Genomic DNA, 19,797 nt, shown 5'->3' with positions numbered 1-19,797 from the left:
GGGAAACAGCTCAATGAGCATATCCAATGAGCATCACCACAGAGGAGCCAATCAGCTAGGTGTTGCTGGGGCCACTGTGAGCCAATCATCAGCCGGCAGCTGGAAGTTTGCTGGCAGCTGGAAGTTTGCTGGGGCCCCTTTGGCTGTGGCTCTCAACAGTGAATAATGCCACAATAAACGTGGTATGCATGTATCTCTTTGGTATGCTGATTTCATTTTCTTTGGATATATATCCAGATATCAGATATCCTTTGGATATTATATACAAGCTGGATCATCTGGTATACCCGTTTTTAGTTTTTTGAGAAACATCCATACCATTCTCCATATGGTTTAGAAGTTTGGTGTTTCCCAAAATCTCCTGTGTAAGACAATGCAAGAAAGTTTCAAGGCAATGATTAGAATATGAAAGTTTTAATATAATCAGTGAATTAATCTCCTAAAAGTGGTTAACTGGTTGGTAACTATAGGCAGATTCAGTGTGGGTAGAGGAGGTGGGTCTTTGTGGGGCATGTTTTTAGGGGATATGTTTTGTTCTTGGTGAATGGAGCTTTCTTTCTGCTTCCTATTTTCATGTCCTGAACTGCTTTCTTCCACCATGATGTTCTGCCATACTTGGGCCCAGAGCAATAGAGTCAGCCATGTATGAATTGCTCTGAAACCATGAGCCTCCAAATAAACTTTTCCTCTTCTAATTGTTCTTGTCAGGTCTTTGGGGCACTAAGACACTAAACTAATTTACATTTTCAACAATGGTGTATAGTAGTTCCTTTTTCTCACCAGCATTTGTTAATTTTTGTTTTTGATAGATAATGGGATGAGATAATGTCTTGCTGAAGTTTTGATTTGCATTTCCCTAAAGGCTAATTGAACATTTTATCATATATTTGTTGGTCATTTATTCTTTTGAGAAATGCCTGTTCAGATTTTCCCATTTTTAAATTGGACTACTTTGGGGTTTTGTTATTGTTGTTGTTCTTCTTTTTTTTTTTTTTTTTTTTTTTTTTTTTTTTTTTTTTTTTTTTTTTTTTTTTTTTTTTTTTTTTTTTTTGCTTTTTTTTTTTTTTTATTGGATGTTCACAACATTACAAAGCTCATGACAAATCATATTTCATAGATTAGAATCAATTGGGTTATGAACTCCCATTTTTACCCCAAATACAGATTGCAGAATCACATCGGCTACACATCACATTTTTACATACTGCCATATTAGTGACTGTTGTATTCTGCTACCTTTACTATCCTCTAATATCCCCCCTCCCCTTCCCTCCCATCTTCTCTCTCTACCCCATCTATTGAAATTCATTTCCCTCCATGTTTGTTATCCCATTCCCCTCGTATACTCTTATATATAATTTTGTATAACAATGAGTGTCTCCCTCCATTTCCATGTGATTTCCCTTTTTTTTTTTCTCCCTTTCCCTCCCGCCTCATGTCTCTGTTTAATGCTAGTCTTTTCTTCCTGCTCAGCCTCACTGTTCTGCTCTTAGTTGTTCTCATTATATCAAAGAAGACATTTGGTATTTGTTTTTTTCTTGAGTTCCTTTGATATTCCTGTTATTAACTCTCTCTGAGATGAATAGCTAGCAGATATTTTTTCCCATTCTGTAGATTGTCCCTTAACTCTGTTGTTTCCTTTGCTACGCAGAAGTTTTTACATTTGATGTAAATTTTCATTTTTGTTTCCTGTGCTTTTTAGGTGCTATCCAGAAAATCATTGACTGTACCAATGTCTTGAAATATTTCCCCTATATTTTATTCTGGTGGTTTCAGAGTTTCAGGTCTTACATTTAGACTTTTGATCTCTCTTGAGTTGATTTTTGTACAGGGTAAGACATAGCAATCAAGTTTCAATCTTCTATATGTACTCATATTTTTTTTATTCATTCATTGGTTGATGGACACTCAGGTTGGTCCCATTTTTGGGCTATCATGAGCAATGCTGTTAGGAATCTTGGTGTACAAATATCTGTTCAAATTCCTACTTTTGTTTCTTTTGTGTCCTGTGCATACTCAGAAGTAGAATTGCTAGATCAGATAATAATTCCATGTTTAAATTTTTGAAGAAACATCTTATAATCTCCACAGATGCACCATTTTATAGTCTTACCAAGGTAATGCAAAAGGGTTCCAATTTTTCCACATCCTTGCCAAGACTTGTTTTTTTCTTTTATGTATATGTAAAATATCCATCCTGATGAGTATGAAGTGTCATATCAGTGTGCTTTTTATTTGCATCTCCTTGATTAACAATGTTGAACTTTTTCACATTGTTGGTCACCGTACATGTCTTTGAAAAGATGTCTTATTCTGTTCCTTAGTCATTTTGAATTGAGCTGTTTGGTCTTTGTTGCTGTTGAATGTGAAACTACCTTTAGCTTTTTAGAATATTTTTCTCAACATTTATGAGTATAAATTATATATGAATATATTTATATAGATATCACATCTATTTATATATATTTACATATGTGTCCAATTTTGAATATAAATACATTCATTTATGCATGTCTGTGTAGTTTCATAAAAAACAGACCACCTTTTAATAGTTCTTAATCTTTTTAAATATTTTTGTGTAGTTGTATATGGACTCAATGCCTTTATTATGTTTTTTAATGTGGTTCCAGGATGGAACCCAGTATCTCACACCTGCTAAGTCAAGTGCTCTATCAATGGGCTACAACTGCAGCCCTAGTTTTTAATCTTTTAATTGTGAGGTATATACGTATATTAAAATATCCAAAATATAAAATATGGTTCAGATCAGTACTTCAGCAACCACCAATCAGGTTGAAGACTAAACAGTGTTAGTCTCAGCTCCCAGAAATGCCCCAAAATTACCCTGAAGTAATTTTTATGTCCATTGTTTTCTTGTTTTCTCAGTTTTACCACCTAAGTATGTACTCCTAAGCAACATACCTTTGTTTTTCTTTAAACTTGATGTAAATAGAATCACATGGAATACATGCTTTTGTGTCTGGATCTTTTCACTTTACATTGATTTTGTGAGGGCCATCATTATTGTGTGTATTTTTCTATTGTGTGGTTATACCCCTATATCCATTATATCCCCAATGGACATTGGGAGTGCTTCCAATTTTCATTTATTGTAAATAATACTACTTGAACATTCCTGTACACATCTCCTGGTATAAGTGTGCATGCCTCTTGGTGAGGTATTTACCAAGGAATGGAATTGCTTCATTACAGGGTTTGTGCTTCTTTTACATTAAGAGAACTTTTACATTGTATTTCCAATATTTTTAGCAGCTCCACATCCTGGTACTGTCAGTTGAATATTCTTTTATAACTCGTGTTTTTTCATGACGCTTAAACTGATCATATTTAGCAGGTGCATAGTAAAAATAACATTATATTTTATTTCACCAGTCCTTATTAGAGGATAACTATATTTTCAAATTTTCATTGCCATAATTAATGCTATAGCACCTCTTGTTTTTATATAGATGTGCAAAACTATGTATATAAACATAGGCATATATTCATATACAATACACACACATTTCACTGGGCAGTTATAGATTATTAACATAAAATTCTGGAAGTGGAATTCATGAACTAAAAGCATATATCCACTTAAGGCATCCATTTTAAAACATATTGCCACATAGTCTGCTTTAAAAAAGAAAAAAAAATGCTTAAATATTTAAATCCTCACCCAAAGTGTATGTGTTCATTTTCTCATGAATTCAGTAAAAGAATATTACCATCATTATAAAATTCTTCCAAAAGTATATGCCAAAAATAACTAATTACTTTCATTTTAACTTCCTGGATTATTAGTGAGATTATGTAATAATTATTAGTTATTTGGATGTATTTTTAGTGACTTACATTGTCATGACATTTCTTCTATTGTGTTCTTTATTTGTAAAACATTTTTTATATGTCTATATTATTGATACTTTGTATTTCAAGTGTTTGCCTGTTTTTGTCAAGTTTAACTTTTGATTGTAGTATTGATTTGGAGACATCCTTAGATATTGCATTTTGTATTAATATTTTCCTTATATTTTCTTTCTAATATTACAATCAGATACATAACTACCTATGTTTTTCTTTATTTTTTCATTTTATTTCTTATATTAACATAAAATTATATATATTGACCATGTTTAGCCATTGATTTGAAATATAAAAACATGGTGGAGTGAATAAGTCTGGTTAATTAACATATATATTACCTTACACAGTCTTGTGGTGAGAATAGGTTATATCCGCTCTCCACATTTTTTCAATAATACAGTGTATTGTTAACTGTAGTCACCTTGTCATAATAACTCTCATAATCTCATAATTGGTTATACCTTCAGGCCTAAAACTGTTTTCTATAATCACATTGTTGGTGGTGGCATTATTCTTAAAAAGTTGTGTATCCAATAAGGAATAAAGTGAATGAATAATTATATTAGTGTCATTGAAAACCAGGATTTTGATGTGTACAAAAGAGACACAGCTATGACACTAAAAAGGCTAAGTAAATTTGCTATATCACCAACTTCTAATTGGCAATTTCATAAGGTATTTTATCTTTTAAAAATTATTTCCCAGTTCTGTTCATTAAAAAGGTATAAATATAATGAGCACTCTAGCATTAATTGAGTACCTCTAGTCCTCAGATTCTAGTCTCCAAGTCAATGGTGCTCTTAAACTTATTCCTCCTATCTAACTGAAATTTTCTATCATTTTACCAGCAGCTCTTCAATCCCTGCCCCCAACCACTCCAGGCTTTGGTAACCACTATTCTACTCTCTATGAGATAAACCTTTTTTATTTTCCATATGAGTGAGATCATGTAGTTTTTAACTTTCTGTGTCTAGCTTATTTCACTTAATGTCATGCAGGCTCATACATGTTGTAAATGACAGGATTTTTGCCTTTTTTTAAGTATTTATTTATTTTTTGTTTTTGGCGGACACAACATCTTCGTTTGTATGTGGTGCTGAGGATCGAACCCGGGCCTCACGCATGCCAGACGAATGCGCTACTGCTTGAGCCACAATTTGCCTTTTATAGGGTGAATAATATTCTGTTGTGTATATAAACCACATTTTCTTCATCCATGCTTATGTCATAGAGTCTTGATCCAGGTCACATTTAAATTTCTTACTATTTTTTTTTTGCAAGTATGCTTTTAAGGTATATACCGTGAACTTTCATCAAAAAGCGAACAGTGCTAGTCATCTCCCCTTTGATGATGTCTCCCACCATTGATGATCCTTGTCTAGATCCATTAATTGATTAGGGAGTATAAATAACAATATTTTAATGCTATGGTTTCTTTTTCATTTATTAATTAGAATCCTTCTAAAAACAGACACTTCCTGTCAACTATTTGATTGTCCAGGGACAGAGTTCTTGCAGGAAAGGCATATAAAATGTTTGATTCATTCCCTTGATTTTCTTGTTTTCAAAATTCTTAATTGATTAATCTCCTCTAGAAGAAAGTGGGTCCCCCCCAACCTGCTTATATATTGTGAACTCATTTATTTAAACATATGTATTCCAGCCATTTGAAGTTATTATTTTTTGACAGTCAACCTGACCCATTTTTGCATGATTTTGGTAGCCTTTGCTAGCTGTTTTGTTTTCTGGTATGGCAAGAGGATCAACACTCATTTGTTTCCATGCCCCAGTCCTCCAGATCTCCAGACCTGGAACCAGTCACTTATCCTAAAAAGCCTTATTTCTTTTAGTGGAAAATGATACTTGGAGACTAGAATCTGAGGACTAGAGGTACTTATTATTGCTAGAATGCTCATTATATCTATACCTTTTTAATGAACAGAACTGGGAAATAATTCTTTAAAAGATAAAATACCTTATGAAATTGCAATTAGAAGTTGGTGATACAGAAATTTACTTAACCTTTTTAATATTATAGCTGTGTCTCTTTTGTACACATCAAAATCCTGGTTTTCAATGACACTAATATAATTTCTCATTCACTTATTCCGTAGTGGACACATAACTTTTTCAGAATAATGCCACCAACAACAATGTGATCATAGAAAGAAAACAGTTTTAGGCCTAAGTATATAACCTATTTAAAAGATTTATAGTAAAATTGGAATGGTTCTTCTCTGTGCAGTGATGTACCAACTTGATACACAGTTATGTTTTTTTTTTGTTTCCAAATTTTAGTATTTGCTTTTTAATTTTATTCAGTATTATAGTATTCTAGATTATAATAAAGTATGTTTATGAATAAAATATTTTCAAAGAATTCTAACTTCTATCTCTAGCTCCTCTGCCCTGTTCCCTCTCTCCCCTATACAACTCTAAAGGTTTATCCTTTATATTCATGAAGATCTTTCTTTACTCATAGATAGCTCCTGGAATTTAGGAAGGCATGTGCTTTTCTTATAATTGTTATTTTTATACTTACACTATTATATAATACCTCCTCTTTTTAAAAAAATTTAATTTTGACTAGGATCTCTTGGTTTCATACTATTACTAGCTAACACATCTTCTTCCCCCTGCCCTTAATATCCAATATTAATTTGACATACTGTCTTTGTATGAATATCATTTATCCCCACATGGTCTCTTATGCCTCTCAAACTGAACTACCTAAAATTCTCTAAATGTCTTGAACACTGTCTCCATGCCATCAGTAAAATCTTAAAAAACTCATTTTTGAGTTTCTCTAACTCGCTTAAAATTGAGAGAAGTGCAGAATAGAATTGTGGTCAAATCCCTGCAAAGCCTCAGGCCAGTTTTGTGACCTTGCTCATCCTAAACCATTTTAAATTTTGTTTTATTTCTATAAGTTTTGGATTATAATGCCTATTTCACAGGGTTGATGTGAGGATTAAATGGGACAACATGTAAAGCACCTAAAATAATATGTGACACATAGCAATCTCTCAATAAAGAAAAGTAGCCCTTAACATTTTATTTAACGAGATATAAGAGGTGAATTATTAAGAATTATTAATGTATACTTTTTATGCATTTATATGATAAATATTTGTTGAATAATTCGTTTCTTGAATTTTTCATTCATTTAGTAAATATTTATTGAATGACTATTATTTCCTAGGTACTCATGTGTAGTTTTATCTTTTAATTATTCAAGTATTTATGAGTTCCACATGGGCTGAACCTTGGCGATACAATGGTGAAAAAGATGGACATAGTCCCTACCTGAATGAAATGGTCTGTCTTCCATCTTACCAGAAGTCAGAACTTGTGAAGTTTTTGAATAAGTTATTTTCATCCTCATAACTACCCTTTGAGGATCCCTAGTTTGCTGATGCTTGGCTTGCCTGGAAATGATTTTCTCATTTGACTACATGTCTGGTTTTTCACTTCCTTTTTGGTTTGAAGATCTTCTAAAAAAATAACTTCTGAGTGTAGTTATTCAGAATTTATCTGCACTTATCTCAAAAATTACAGTTTACCTCTCTGTCAGTTTATTCAGTACAGCACCAAAGAGATTGTAGGCTGCAAGGATGTTTGTAGATAAGGCAAAGTCCTCTATGTCAACTGAATGTTTCCTGTTTTTCAGCTCCAGCAAAATTTAGCTTGACCCACATCTTTGCTCATAGTGTCTTTCTAATCTCTGGTAGCTTTTTGTTGTTGTTGTTCCATGGTATATTTTTACTGAATTGAAAATACGTGTCAATATAACCAAGCAACACAATAGTTCAATATAAATAATTATTAAATATTGAAGTTAACAAAGCATCAGACTATGTTTATAATTCTTTGAATAAAATTATGGAAAAACAGCAAGGAAATCCCTGAAGCTTTAAAGCATTAAATTCAAAACTTCAGATGATGCAGTCATACAGCCTTAAGCTCACATATGTGCAGAGATAAGCAAGGGAGAACATACTAGCCCAAGGGATAAGACATTCTAAAAAGCTGATACTGGAATTTTAGAAATGGAGCTATTGTTTAAATCAGTTGAATGGTATTTTTCTAGCTAACTAGCTAACACAGTCCTAATTTCAAATGCCTCTACAGTCCATAAAATAACATAGATGAGACTAAGTCTTACTATATGATTGCATACATTGTATGAGTAGAACAAAATGAAGCAGGCTCTTTCGGTACCTGTGAAAGTCAATCTGTGTTAAATACCAATTGATGATTACGACGTTGGAATACAAATCTAGTGTCCTCAAATGTAATAATTTTTAAATTGAAGCTATGAATTTTTAAATGTTGCTAATGAATTTTTCTAATTTAAAAAAAAAACAGTGCATACTCAAAACATTGGCTGAGTTGTTTGGCTGCTAATTTGTGATCTCTGGTGAAAAATATACTATTGTGACATGGATCAAGGTGTATCTTAGCATTTGCATCTTTAAAAATACATGTCGTTTTTATGACATAGAAATCTGTAGAGGGCTGGGGTTGTAGCTCAGTGGTAGAGCACTTGCCTAGCAGTGTGAGGCACTGGGTTTGATCCTCAGCACCACATAAAAACAAACAAATAAAGGTTAAAAAATGTTTAAAAAGAGGGGCTGGGGATGTGGCTCAAGCGGTAGCGCCCTGGCCTGGCATGCGTGCGGCCCGGGTTCGATCCTCAGCACCACATACCAACAAAGATGTTGTGTCCGCCGAGAACTAAAAAATAAATATTAAAAATTCTCTCTCTCTCTCCTCTCTCACTCTCTCTTTTAAAAAAATGTTTAAAAAGAAATCTTTAGAAATGGTTTTATATCCTTAAACAGTTATAACCTATCAGAAATAACTGGAAATGTGGCATTTCCATGAAATGAAGCTATTTGTGTTTGCCAGAAAACACATTAAAATATTTTGTAATAGTCAACTTTGTGAACTAGAAACAGCTGTGCTTGGAGATGTGTTTGTTAAATCTGTTTAAAAAATTTTTTTTCTACTTTGCTTGAGTATGAAATTTGGCATCAAGTAAAAAAGTTAAAATTATATTATATGGTTTTCTCTGCTTTTTCAGAAATTAAGATAAGCTAAAGAACTATCCATGTCTCTTAAATACCATAAAAAAACAAATTTCTTGGAAAATTACTAATTTCTGAATATCCCACCCTTTTCTGAGAAAATTACAGGATAATCTGTTATGTAATTGCCGTGGGTAATAACTATTTTCTGTTACAAGTAAATTGCAGTATTAAAAGAAATTTATAAGACAGCCAACTGGTTCATATTAGTATATAAACTAAAAGATTCTGAGTAACCACAGGTTTAAATATAACACTTTAAATACTCAATGAATTATTTAAAATTCTGTTATCTTGCTCCATAAGAAGTGTTTGTTGGTACTCTAACATTTCAGGTGTTGGATTTTCTGCTTTACTAAGGAATTTTTTAATCTTTCTGATTTTTTTTTTTTTTTTTTTTTTTTTGGTACTGGGGATTGAACTCGGGGGACTTAACCGTGAGCCTCATCCCCAGCCCTTTTTTATTTTATTTTAATTTTATTTATAGACAGGGTCTCACTCATTTGCTTAGCAACTCATGAAGTTGCTGAGGCTGGCTTTGAACTCGAGATTCCCCTGCCTCAGCTGCACCCAGCATCTTTCTGATTCTTAAGTTTGGCCTACCTATCTACTGAAGTTATTTGTATCAAGTAACTATGGGCTTAGTTATGTATCCTGGGACAGGTATATTATGTTGAATTAAGGGCTGTCCCTGGAAAGCAAGCTTTCAGGAGAAAATATTTGATGCTTGTTCATTCCACTCTATGTTTGGGAAGTGTATAATTAAGTTAATGTCATTTTCCCTTTGCTCACACACAGACACAGATACACACCTTTCAGGCTGTTGATGTTGCTTCTGTGACTAATTTTTTAATATTCTTCCATGATTCCCTTGATGATCAATTTGGCTCAATTCATATGTGCATATGGAAAGAAAGCCACACAAAGAGATCTCCTTCCGTGAAGTGGGTGGCCCTTCATAGCACCACCAAACATCCTGCTGCATACCAATAGATTCTTCAGACATGTGCTGAGCACTCTGTGTGCTGTGTACCCTGCAAGGTTCTTGGGACCCTAGAACAATCCCTGCCTTCAGAGAGCTTTGTCCCTGGTGGACAGACATGAGCATTTCAGTACAGTGGAATGAGTGTTCTCATAGAGGAATGTTTGAGATATAGGGGCCTCAATCATTAAATAGTTTTTTAGTACCTTAGTGTTAGTGTTCTAGAAGCTCCAGGATACATCAAGAAAACAAAGTCAAAGATATTCTGCTCCAGACATTTGCAGAAACCACAAAAAGGCTTATACCAGGGTTCTGATGTGAAGTCTCTGTGTTAAGTAGTAGTTTTAGTGAATAAATTGGCTTCTATACACAAGCAATAAATTATCTAAAATATGAAATTGAAGAAAATTTTTATTTACAATAGGTTCAGAAAGAAAAATGCTTGGGAATAAATTTAACAAAAAGTCAATGGCTGATCCAAATATGTTGCCAGGATTTAAAGCCTCCTTAGCAGAGAATTAGCATGAGTGGAAATCAAACACTTCCATTTCTGTTCTCAAGTTCCATTTTATGGTATCAATGCAGAAGTTGAAGTTGCAACTTTCAGTTTTTGTTCTTTTTTAAAGACCACATCTATGTAGCAACAAAAGGCATCATTATCCATCACAGGCTGCCTGCTAGGAAGGGAAGTGGAAGGCACTCCAAGTCACCTCCATGCTAATAAATTGTTATTGATAAATACTGGCAGGATCACTATGGGCAGAAGCATCTTCAAAACCTGAAAGTGAAGAGCACCCTATGTCCCCTACATGAATTTGTCACAGCCTAGAACTGGGGCACATTGAGAGCCTCTGGATTCACTAATGTTTACAGTGATAGCCTCTCAGGACAGTCAGGGAAGTGACTTTCATCACTTTACAAAGTAAAATAAACAAATGACTGCTGTGCACATCTTCTTCATACATTTGCAACCCTTGCCTATGAGATGGCCCAAGTTCTATTTTAGGTTTCTCACTGCCTAAACCCACTCAGCTCCTTGACATGTGCATGGAGGTGGGAGGCGCTCTGCATGTGAAGAACTAAAAGCTGATGGGTTAGAATCACATCAACAGAATTTCTGGGCCTCATGCAAATTCCAACCTCCACCCCAACTCTTCTCATTCCTCTATTGTGACTTTAGTCCTTCCACTTATTTTAACCTGGCTGTGTTTCCTGACCCCAGTTTTGTTCTGACCCTCATGTGAATACTCTTCATGGCTTTGGTCATGTTAGGTTCTTTGCTTTTAGTCACTGGTACACACTTTGAAGTTCTTAAGGAGGTATCTGGATTTAAGTCTGGCTCACTTCCTGTCAAAAATAAGCCAGGATCTTTGAAGGTAGAGATCTGTTAAATAAGGGTTAGAATATTGTTAAAAATCCAAATAATTGCAGTTTCAAAAGGACAAATATGTTTTAACAGGAATGACACTTATGGACATGTATGTACATCAGCATGCTTTTAGTTATTTGTACATTTTAAATTATTGTAACTTAACTTTGAAGTTACCCATATAGCTAGGCACCTGCATTGTTCATCCACAATGTCCATTGAATTTGTTACCTTAACTCTTGGGAGGTCCTGTTTGCCTCCTCTGGCCTTCCTCTCACATTCCTGTGGCGGGCCACCAAAGAAGGAACCAGACAGCTGTGGTGAAAGAACAGTCCCAGATCTCTCTGTGCATCCTGTGAACCTTGCCAACCATACAGAAAGGAGAGGAGAAGCTGTGGGCAAGGCAGCCAGTTTTGTACAGCAATTCTCTGCTCTTCTAAGCCCATGTTGTAGCCAAAATACTTTGCTTTATTCCTCTTTTACATTTACCTAGAGTGACAGATTACTTAGAATTGAAATGACTGAATAAAAATGTGTTCTTCCAAATATATCCCTAGTTATAAGTTTAAATGAACAACAGTTTAAAGAAAATTATTGAGAATTTATAAGCTGAGTACTAGACCTCAAAGATGAATACAGCAAGGTTCCTATCAAGCATGAAGGGCCATAGACATATTTAAAAATGTTGATAATAATGCACAGTGTATACAATAATAGATGTATCTCAAAATACAAAAACAGAAAGAATTAATTAATTTTCTCTGGTGGTTTCACTTGAAGGAACCACAGATGGCGACCATGAGATACTTTAAAGGAAGATTGAATGCTCTGAGTAGACAAGAGACAAATTGCAGGTGAAGGCATATAATTGCAAAGACATGATATCATTTAAAGACTATATTGATTTTCTATTGCTTCTGTAACAAATCACAACAAATTGAGTCGCTTATAACCAATTTTATCATCTCATGACTTTGTAGGTCAGATGTCCAACATTGGACAGATGTCTATCATTGATGTGTGGCCAGAGCTGCATTCTTTAATGGAGGTCCTAGGGGTACTTCCAGTACTTTACCTTTTTAGCCTCCAGAGACCACTTATATTTCTTGGCTTATGATGACTTTCATCCACATTCAAAGCCAACAATGGTGGGTCAAGGACTTCCTTCATTTCAAGTCTTTCCTCCTTCATTTTCATCTCTCAAACCCAACCAACAAAAATTTTTGCTTCTAATGACTTATTTAATTAGATTGGACCCTTACAGATAGTCCATAATATCTCACTTCTCAAGGTCCACACTCTTAGTCACATCTGCAGAAACCTCTTTGCCCTATAAAGTAACATATCCAGAGGTTTCAGGGATTAGGCATGGACGTCTTTGCGTTAGCATTATTCTACCCTCCATAGGATCTGCAGTTGGTATTACAGAGCTGAAATGGTCATGGGAGACTTCGGAGGGTGGGACAGCTGCTGGATAAGGAAGACCTTTTGTAGACCATGTAAGGAATCTAGGCTTCATCTTGAAGGGATGAGATCTTTGAAGAGTTTTAAGCAAGATGAGAATTGGGTTTGGATAGAGTAGTCTGCTGGTTGCACATAGGACAGACTCAAGAAGGATAAGACCTAAAGCCCGGGAAGTTGACAACTGCCAAGGTCTCAACAAGAAATGATAAGGATATGTGCATGGCACATTATGGATTATTCATTCTATGAAACTATTTGACAATATGTAATTCAACAGAATCTATAGATGAAATGCCCCGTAATACAAATTTCCCTCTAACAAATATTCACCGGCACTGGGCCTAGAAGGCATTTCATGTCTTACATGGCCTCTGCCCAAATAAAGTCCGATAGAGCTTGTTCTATGACATTTATCCTACAAACCCTTCTGTTTGGGAATCATCAGGATGTAGGTGGTAGTTTAGACTGTGAGACTAAGTAAGGGATCCTAGGGAAAGTAAGTTATTTAAAAAGAGTAACAGAATGAGGGCCAAATCCTTGAGAACACAACCTTTAAAGGGAGGGTCAGGAAAGAAAATAAGAATAAGGAAAGACTGGTAATGTATGTCAGAAACCAGAGGAGGGGGGCTTCCAGAAATAATTAAATGTAGTAAGTCAATAGTAATAAATATCACAAAATGTTTAAGTAAGATAAGGCCAGAGAAATATCATTTGAATTTAATAATTAAAAGGTACAGGACCTCCATTTGCAACCAATATGGAATAATAGAAACCATATTTACCTCCTACCTTAACTAAAAAATGGATCAAATTATATTAAATATTCCTTTTCAGAATTTTAACCACAGACCACACAGCACAATGATGCCTGGAGAGGAGGGAAATAATGAAGGGAAACCCATAATTGCCTATCTTACTTCCCAGATTTTCTGGGTTATAGTATACAGAGGGAAACAGAGGCAGGTGGTCTTGTTGATGATTTCAGAAGACAGAGTTTAGAGTTCAGACAAGTCAAGTTGACTAAATGACACAGTTAAGAAGAAAGAGCTCCATAAATAGCTCCAGATATTTATAGAGGACTTCCTGAATATTGATCAAGGCATGCATGTAGAGATACTGCTCAGGCTGGGGGAAGAACTTCCAGAAAGTAGAACTCACTCAGGACCAGCAATAGGTCATGTTCCTACCAACCCAAATAGCATGTGGGGGAATTCAGTAAGAGTGTGCATTCAGCAGGAGGACTAAAGTATTGCTACATATACGATTGTTCTGGACCTCTTAAACAAATGTTAAAAGCAAACCTTGGAAGGATCAAACTGTTACCAAGTTACCTGTGTGAGAACTGACTGAAAAGGAGACAGAAAAGGGGTAATTAGATGGGAGCATAATTTCCAGGGTATATTTTATTTTGCTTACTATTATTTTTTCCAGTACTGGGGATTGAACTCAGGGCCTTGCACATGCTAAGCAAACTACCACAGAACTACATCTTAGCTCTTATTTTTATTTTGAGACGGGATCTCATTAAGTTCCCCACATTGGCCTAAAATGTGATCCTCCTGCCTCAGCCTTCCAGGTATCTGGGATTACAGATGTGTACCACCACCACTGGCTCATGTTTTTTAAATGAGAAAGATGAGCAAATTTGGTCTGGGGTTGTGGCTTAGCGGTAAAGTGCTTGTCTAGCACATGCAAGGTCCTGGGTTTGATCCTCAGCACCACATAAAAATAAATAAATAAAGGTATTATGTCCAACTATACCTAAAAAATAAATATAAAAAAGATATGAGCAAATTTATAGGTTGAGGATAATAATAAAAAGCTGATAATGACTAATCCCTTATTTGTGTACTAAGATATTATATACCACTATACATATATTGATTTGTTCACTATTGTCTTATGAAATAGGAACTATTTTTATCTCCTTTACAACTGAATAAACTGAGGCATGGACTGGTTAAATATTATTCAATATTATGTAGTTAAAAAGTAGCAGAGCTAGAATTCAAACCAAAGTCCACTTGTCATGAACTTGACTACTCTGAGCCAGCCAAAAGGGAAAAGTAGAGATTATAGAGGAGACAAACTATAATGGATGATTTGCCATCTTAGAAAGGGGTAGGAGAGTATGTGAGAGCAAGTGGAGGAGAGCAAGGGGTAGGAGAGTATGTGAGAGCAAGTTGGCCATAACCAAGAAAAAAGAAATACTTAATTTTTGAGATGTGGGGAAAGAAGTTACTGGAAGGTGGTGCTATTAAATAGGTCCGTTGATACTGGGGATGAGTTCAGGTGGCCCGGGTTTTTCGGGTGAATGAGTTAGGTGAGTGAGAAAACAAAATTTGATATACAACTAAAGAAAATGTCAAAGGAGTGGTGAGAGCCCAATTGTGTTTGGAAGCCATTTCAAATGGCTGTGTTGTTCATTTCTAGCAGTAAAAGGAAGGAGGTGAAGAGTGAGAGGGAAATGAAGGTAGTAAGGATTTATGCTTTCAAGGTTTTGTTATATCTAAATGAGATCAAACCAGTAGATAATGGCAAAGAGGCCAGAAGAGACAGGCTAACAACCACAGCCACCTTTGACAGGGCCAGCTCCCCTGCCCAGGCCCACATGAACACCTAATTATTTCCTCATATGACCCCCTTGTAGATAAGCTCACTTGGTAAAAAAGCTCTTACTGAGCTGTTCCTTTCCTTGGAATGTCCTAGAATTTCCATTTTTGAAATTTTTTCCATATTATTCCATGTCATCCATGAATCATGAACTCTTGTTAAACTTTCAGCTCTAGTGTAAATGTTTCCTCCGAGTCACAGTTACCAAAAAGGCAGTTCAGTAACACAAGCATCTATTGTGAAATCATATTTATGAACTTTTGACTTTATATCTAACCTTTTGTTGTGTATACTCTTTGACCATTTAAGATTGGCCTTTATGCTGTATTCCTTAGATTCTGCATTTTTAAAACATGACAAATTTGGTTGCCTAACTTAGATCATGCAGTATGAACATACAATTTTTTTTCCATGTCTACACTGTGTATGAGTGAAGCATTTCCATCTATTAGCACGAAATCTGGAGTTTCTAACCAGGGGCAGACCTGCTTTCGGACAGTTGGCAACTTGACAAAAAAAAAAAAAAAGTTACTTTCTGAAGAACCAGATTATGATTTTTTTTATATTTTTCAAGGAGGAAAATTCACTCTTCATAGTTTGGTTTTTACCATTTTCTCTTTAAAATGTTTGTGTTTATTAGAAGATGCCCAAATAACTGTTTATTAGTCTTATTTCTAAACATCTGTGACATCTATGATTTGGGAAGAAATTGCAAAAACAAATAAGATGGTTTGCCCCATCAGCTTTCTTGGCCTTTGAGACATCAAAGGCCAGTGGATTGATGGGAACACCAAACAGAAAAGGAAACGTGTAGATGTTCTGCTTTGTTATGGTCATAAAACATGCTAACATGCCTTGCTGGCCCACCTGCCATTACATTTCAGACCTTTAATTTAAAGCTGGGACCCCATTTATAGGAAATAAAGCTGAGCAGTCCCTAAGTCAGAGCTATAATCTAGTTGTATCTGTTTTTGTATCAGATTCCAGTACCTTCCCGCCCCAAATTCTGCTCTATTTCCTATTGTGTAAAGCAATCATTTTCAAGCACATTTTAATAAACATTATTGACAGCAATATCTATTGTGTTGCCAAACTGTTAGGAAATAGAAACAAACAAAAATAAAAACATGAAAGCAATACGTACTTACCACCCAGAAAGCACCATTTTAACACTTAGCTCTTATCCTCTGGATCTCTGTATGTTCACATACTCATATGTAGAAGATCATACTCTACACACAGTACTTGCTTTCTGGCCCAGATGTGTCAGCTTCACTTTGTATCTTCCCTGTGTCAGATCTAAAGTCAGTCATTTCTCTGACACTTGCTGGTTTCTTTTAATGGAGGTATAAAAGACCACAATCATATTAAAGACCACAGTGGGGGTGTTAGGGACTGTTCATTGTTGCTAATGTGGCATTGTTTTTAGACCATTTTAATGAACAAAGCTAAGCTGGTTTGGTTTGGTTTTGGATTATGAGTTCATACTAGTATTTGCAGTTCAGTTTTAACTTTACAGTGTTTTCACTAATTTCTTTGATTTTACAATTGTATATCTTTTACACTGAAAATCTTAATTTCTAACAATTTACATTTAAAAGTTTGTTTTTCTGAGTTAGAATGTCCATACCACAAAATTCACTCTTGTTTTCAATGGTCTTTAATATATACAATCATGAAATCACCATGTTCTAATTTTATAATATTTCCATTACGCAAAAATAAATCTGCCAAGAGAGGTGGCACATACCTTAATCCGAGCAGTTTGGCAGGCTGGGATGATTGTGAGTTCAAAGCTAGCCTCAGCAAAAGCAAGGTGCTAAGCAACTCAGTGAGACCCTGTCTCTAAATAAAATATAAAATAGGGCTGGGGATATGGCTCAGTGGTCAAGTGTCCCTGACTTCAACCCCTGGTACCCCCCCAAATTTAAATAAATAAATATATCCTACACCCATTAAGTCACTCCATTCTCCATAGCCACTATATCTATGGGCAGCCATTAAATCTACTTCTGTCTCTCTAGATTTGCTTATTCTGTATAGGCATTTGTACATAGATACTGTACAATAGGCTTTGTACTATATGTGGCCTTTTGTGAATGACCTCTTTTCATTAACATATAATGATTTCAAGGTTCAGTCACGTTGTAGCAGGTATCAAGACTCCATTCCCTTTTATGGCAGAATAATGTTCTTTTGTGTGGATATACAACATTTCATTTGTCCCTTCATAAATTGATGGGCTTTAGCCTGTTTCCTTTTTTATTATTTTAAGTGATTCCAAGTTTTTGTGTAAGCATGTATTTGAAATTTGCTTGGATACACTCTTTTTCATGTAGATTTGATGTATTATCTGATGTGACTTACTTTCAGCCTAAAGAACTTGCTTTAATATTTCTTACAAGGCTAATCTGTCAGCAATGATTCTTTCCACTGTGGTTTGTCTTAGAATGTCTTTATTTCTTCTTTACTTTTGAGAATACTTTTGATGTATAGATTCTTGATTGACAATTTTTGTTTTTATCTTTCATTCTGAGTATGTCATCCATCTGCTTTCCATCCTCCATTGTTTTGGGTGAAAAGTTACCTATTATTTTTAAACTGATTTCCTTGTAAATAATGGACTGGGTTTTTTTAGTTCCTGTTTTTTTGTTTTGTTTTGTTTTGTTTTGGGGGGGTGTTGTTTCCTGTTCATTTTTGTTTTTCTTGATTTCAAGATTTTAATCTTTACTTTCAATAGTATCACTGTGATGGGTCTGGGTGTAAATATCTTCTTTTTTATCCTATTCAGATATTCATTGAGTTATAGCCCTATTTGGAACTCGTTGAGTTCTTAGATATATAGATTAATGTTTTTCATCACTTGAAAAGTTTTTCATCATTTGAAAAGTTTTTATTCAAGTATCTTCTGTCCTCTTTCTCAACAGTTCTTCCATTCTACATAACTGGTGGACCTTATGGTGTCCTTGACTTCTGGAAGGATCTGCTCATGGGTTTTCATGTTTTTTCTTTTTTTTTTTCAAATGATATAACCTCTACTGATCTGTTTTCAAGTTCACTAATTCTTTTGCCTGCTCAAATCTATTGTTGAGTTCCTCCAGTGAAAATTTCAATTATTATAATTTTCAATTGAAGAATTTCAATTTAAACATTTTAAAAATTCCTGTTTATCGATATTCTCTATTTGATAAATTGTCATCATACTGCTTTCATTATTCAAGCATTATTTATAATAAGTTCTTTGAAATCTCTGTTAAATCTGACATCCATATCCTCCCAAGGCAATTTCTGTTTCTTTATATTTTTTCTATGTAGGAGATCATACTTTTTCTTTGCATGTCTTATAAATTTTTATTAAAAATTGTAAATTTTTTACAATATATTATAACAATTCTGGATTCTGATCCTTCTGTTTGTTGTATTGACATTTTGCTTTTGTTATTGTTCATATGTTCACTTGTTCAGTCATTTGGCCAAACTAATTCTGTAAATTGTGTTTCTTCCCTAGTATGCAGCCTTTGATATTCCTGCTCAAATGTTTTTTCCTTGTTATTTTTAAGCTTGACTTTCTGGGAGCTGCTGCTGGCTAGATACTGATTGGTCAGGGGTTGTGCTTAAGTTCCCTGAGCCTGTATGGTTTTCATCCTTTTCCATGTGGTTTGGGGACCACCATGAAAGTTCAGGGATTGTACCTATCTGCCTCACTTTAACACAGGGACTGGTAGAGTAGAAAACCCTCTCTGGTCCTGCCTCTGGCTTTTCCATATCTTCTTAGTTCACCATTATTGAGTGAATTTTAGTAGGGCTTTTTTGACCATCTCTCGCCTTGAGTTCTCTGTTATATTTCTGCTGGTCTGCCTTTACTGACATCACAAAGATATTAGCTTCCTCTTTTACCTCTTGTTATATCTATTATTTTTGATAATGCTCTGGTCCATGGATATTGTAAACTATGTTCCTAATAAAACCAAAGGCAGGGCTGCAGGGCTGCTAATATTCACAACTTGCCCAGCCTCCAGCCTTCTCTGTTACTGAGCAGGAACTTTCTTGTTTGCCCTGCCCAGAATTCTTCCTGTAGAATAGGTACTACCAAGCAGCTACAGCTACCCACCTGGTAAAACTTTTCCAGCATACTAAACCAAGAGTGGGTGGATGAGTGCTACTGTTTTCTAGGGCTATCCTGCCCACCTAGAGTAGATTTTGAGCAATAGAAAAGTGGGGAGACGGGCACTTCACTGACTATCAAACCTGCCTGAAATAGTTCTTGGGCAACATAGAGCTCTAGGGGTAATGGAGCATTTCATGGTTCAAATGCCAGTCTCTCACTGAATAAATGCTTTTCCATTTCTCGCAAACCCTTAGGTCAATTTTCAAAGGCTTTAAATTGTTGTCTTAGCTTATTATTTTTT

General features: G+C 35.0%; 1 protein-coding gene across 1 annotated transcript in view; it reads right to left on the bottom strand.

Annotated features, from left to right (window-relative positions):
* Positions 1-11,523: 11,523 nt before the first annotated feature.
* GSAP (gamma-secretase activating protein) overlaps positions 11,524-19,797 on the bottom strand; it is a 167,679-nt gene continuing 159,405 nt past the window's right edge. The window contains exon 31 of the mRNA XM_081282794.1: positions 11,524-11,672. Coding sequence (XP_081138920.1) covers positions 11,539-11,672 — 134 coding nt within the window. The 3' untranslated portion in view covers positions 11,524-11,538. The remainder of the gene's footprint in view (positions 11,673-19,797) is intronic.

This window comes from Spermophilus citellus, assembly GCF_964194105.1.
Source record: "Spermophilus citellus genome assembly, chromosome: 3".
NCBI lineage: Eukaryota > Metazoa > Chordata > Mammalia > Rodentia > Sciuridae > Spermophilus > Spermophilus citellus.
This window is presented reverse-complemented; position numbering and strand designations above follow the sequence as displayed.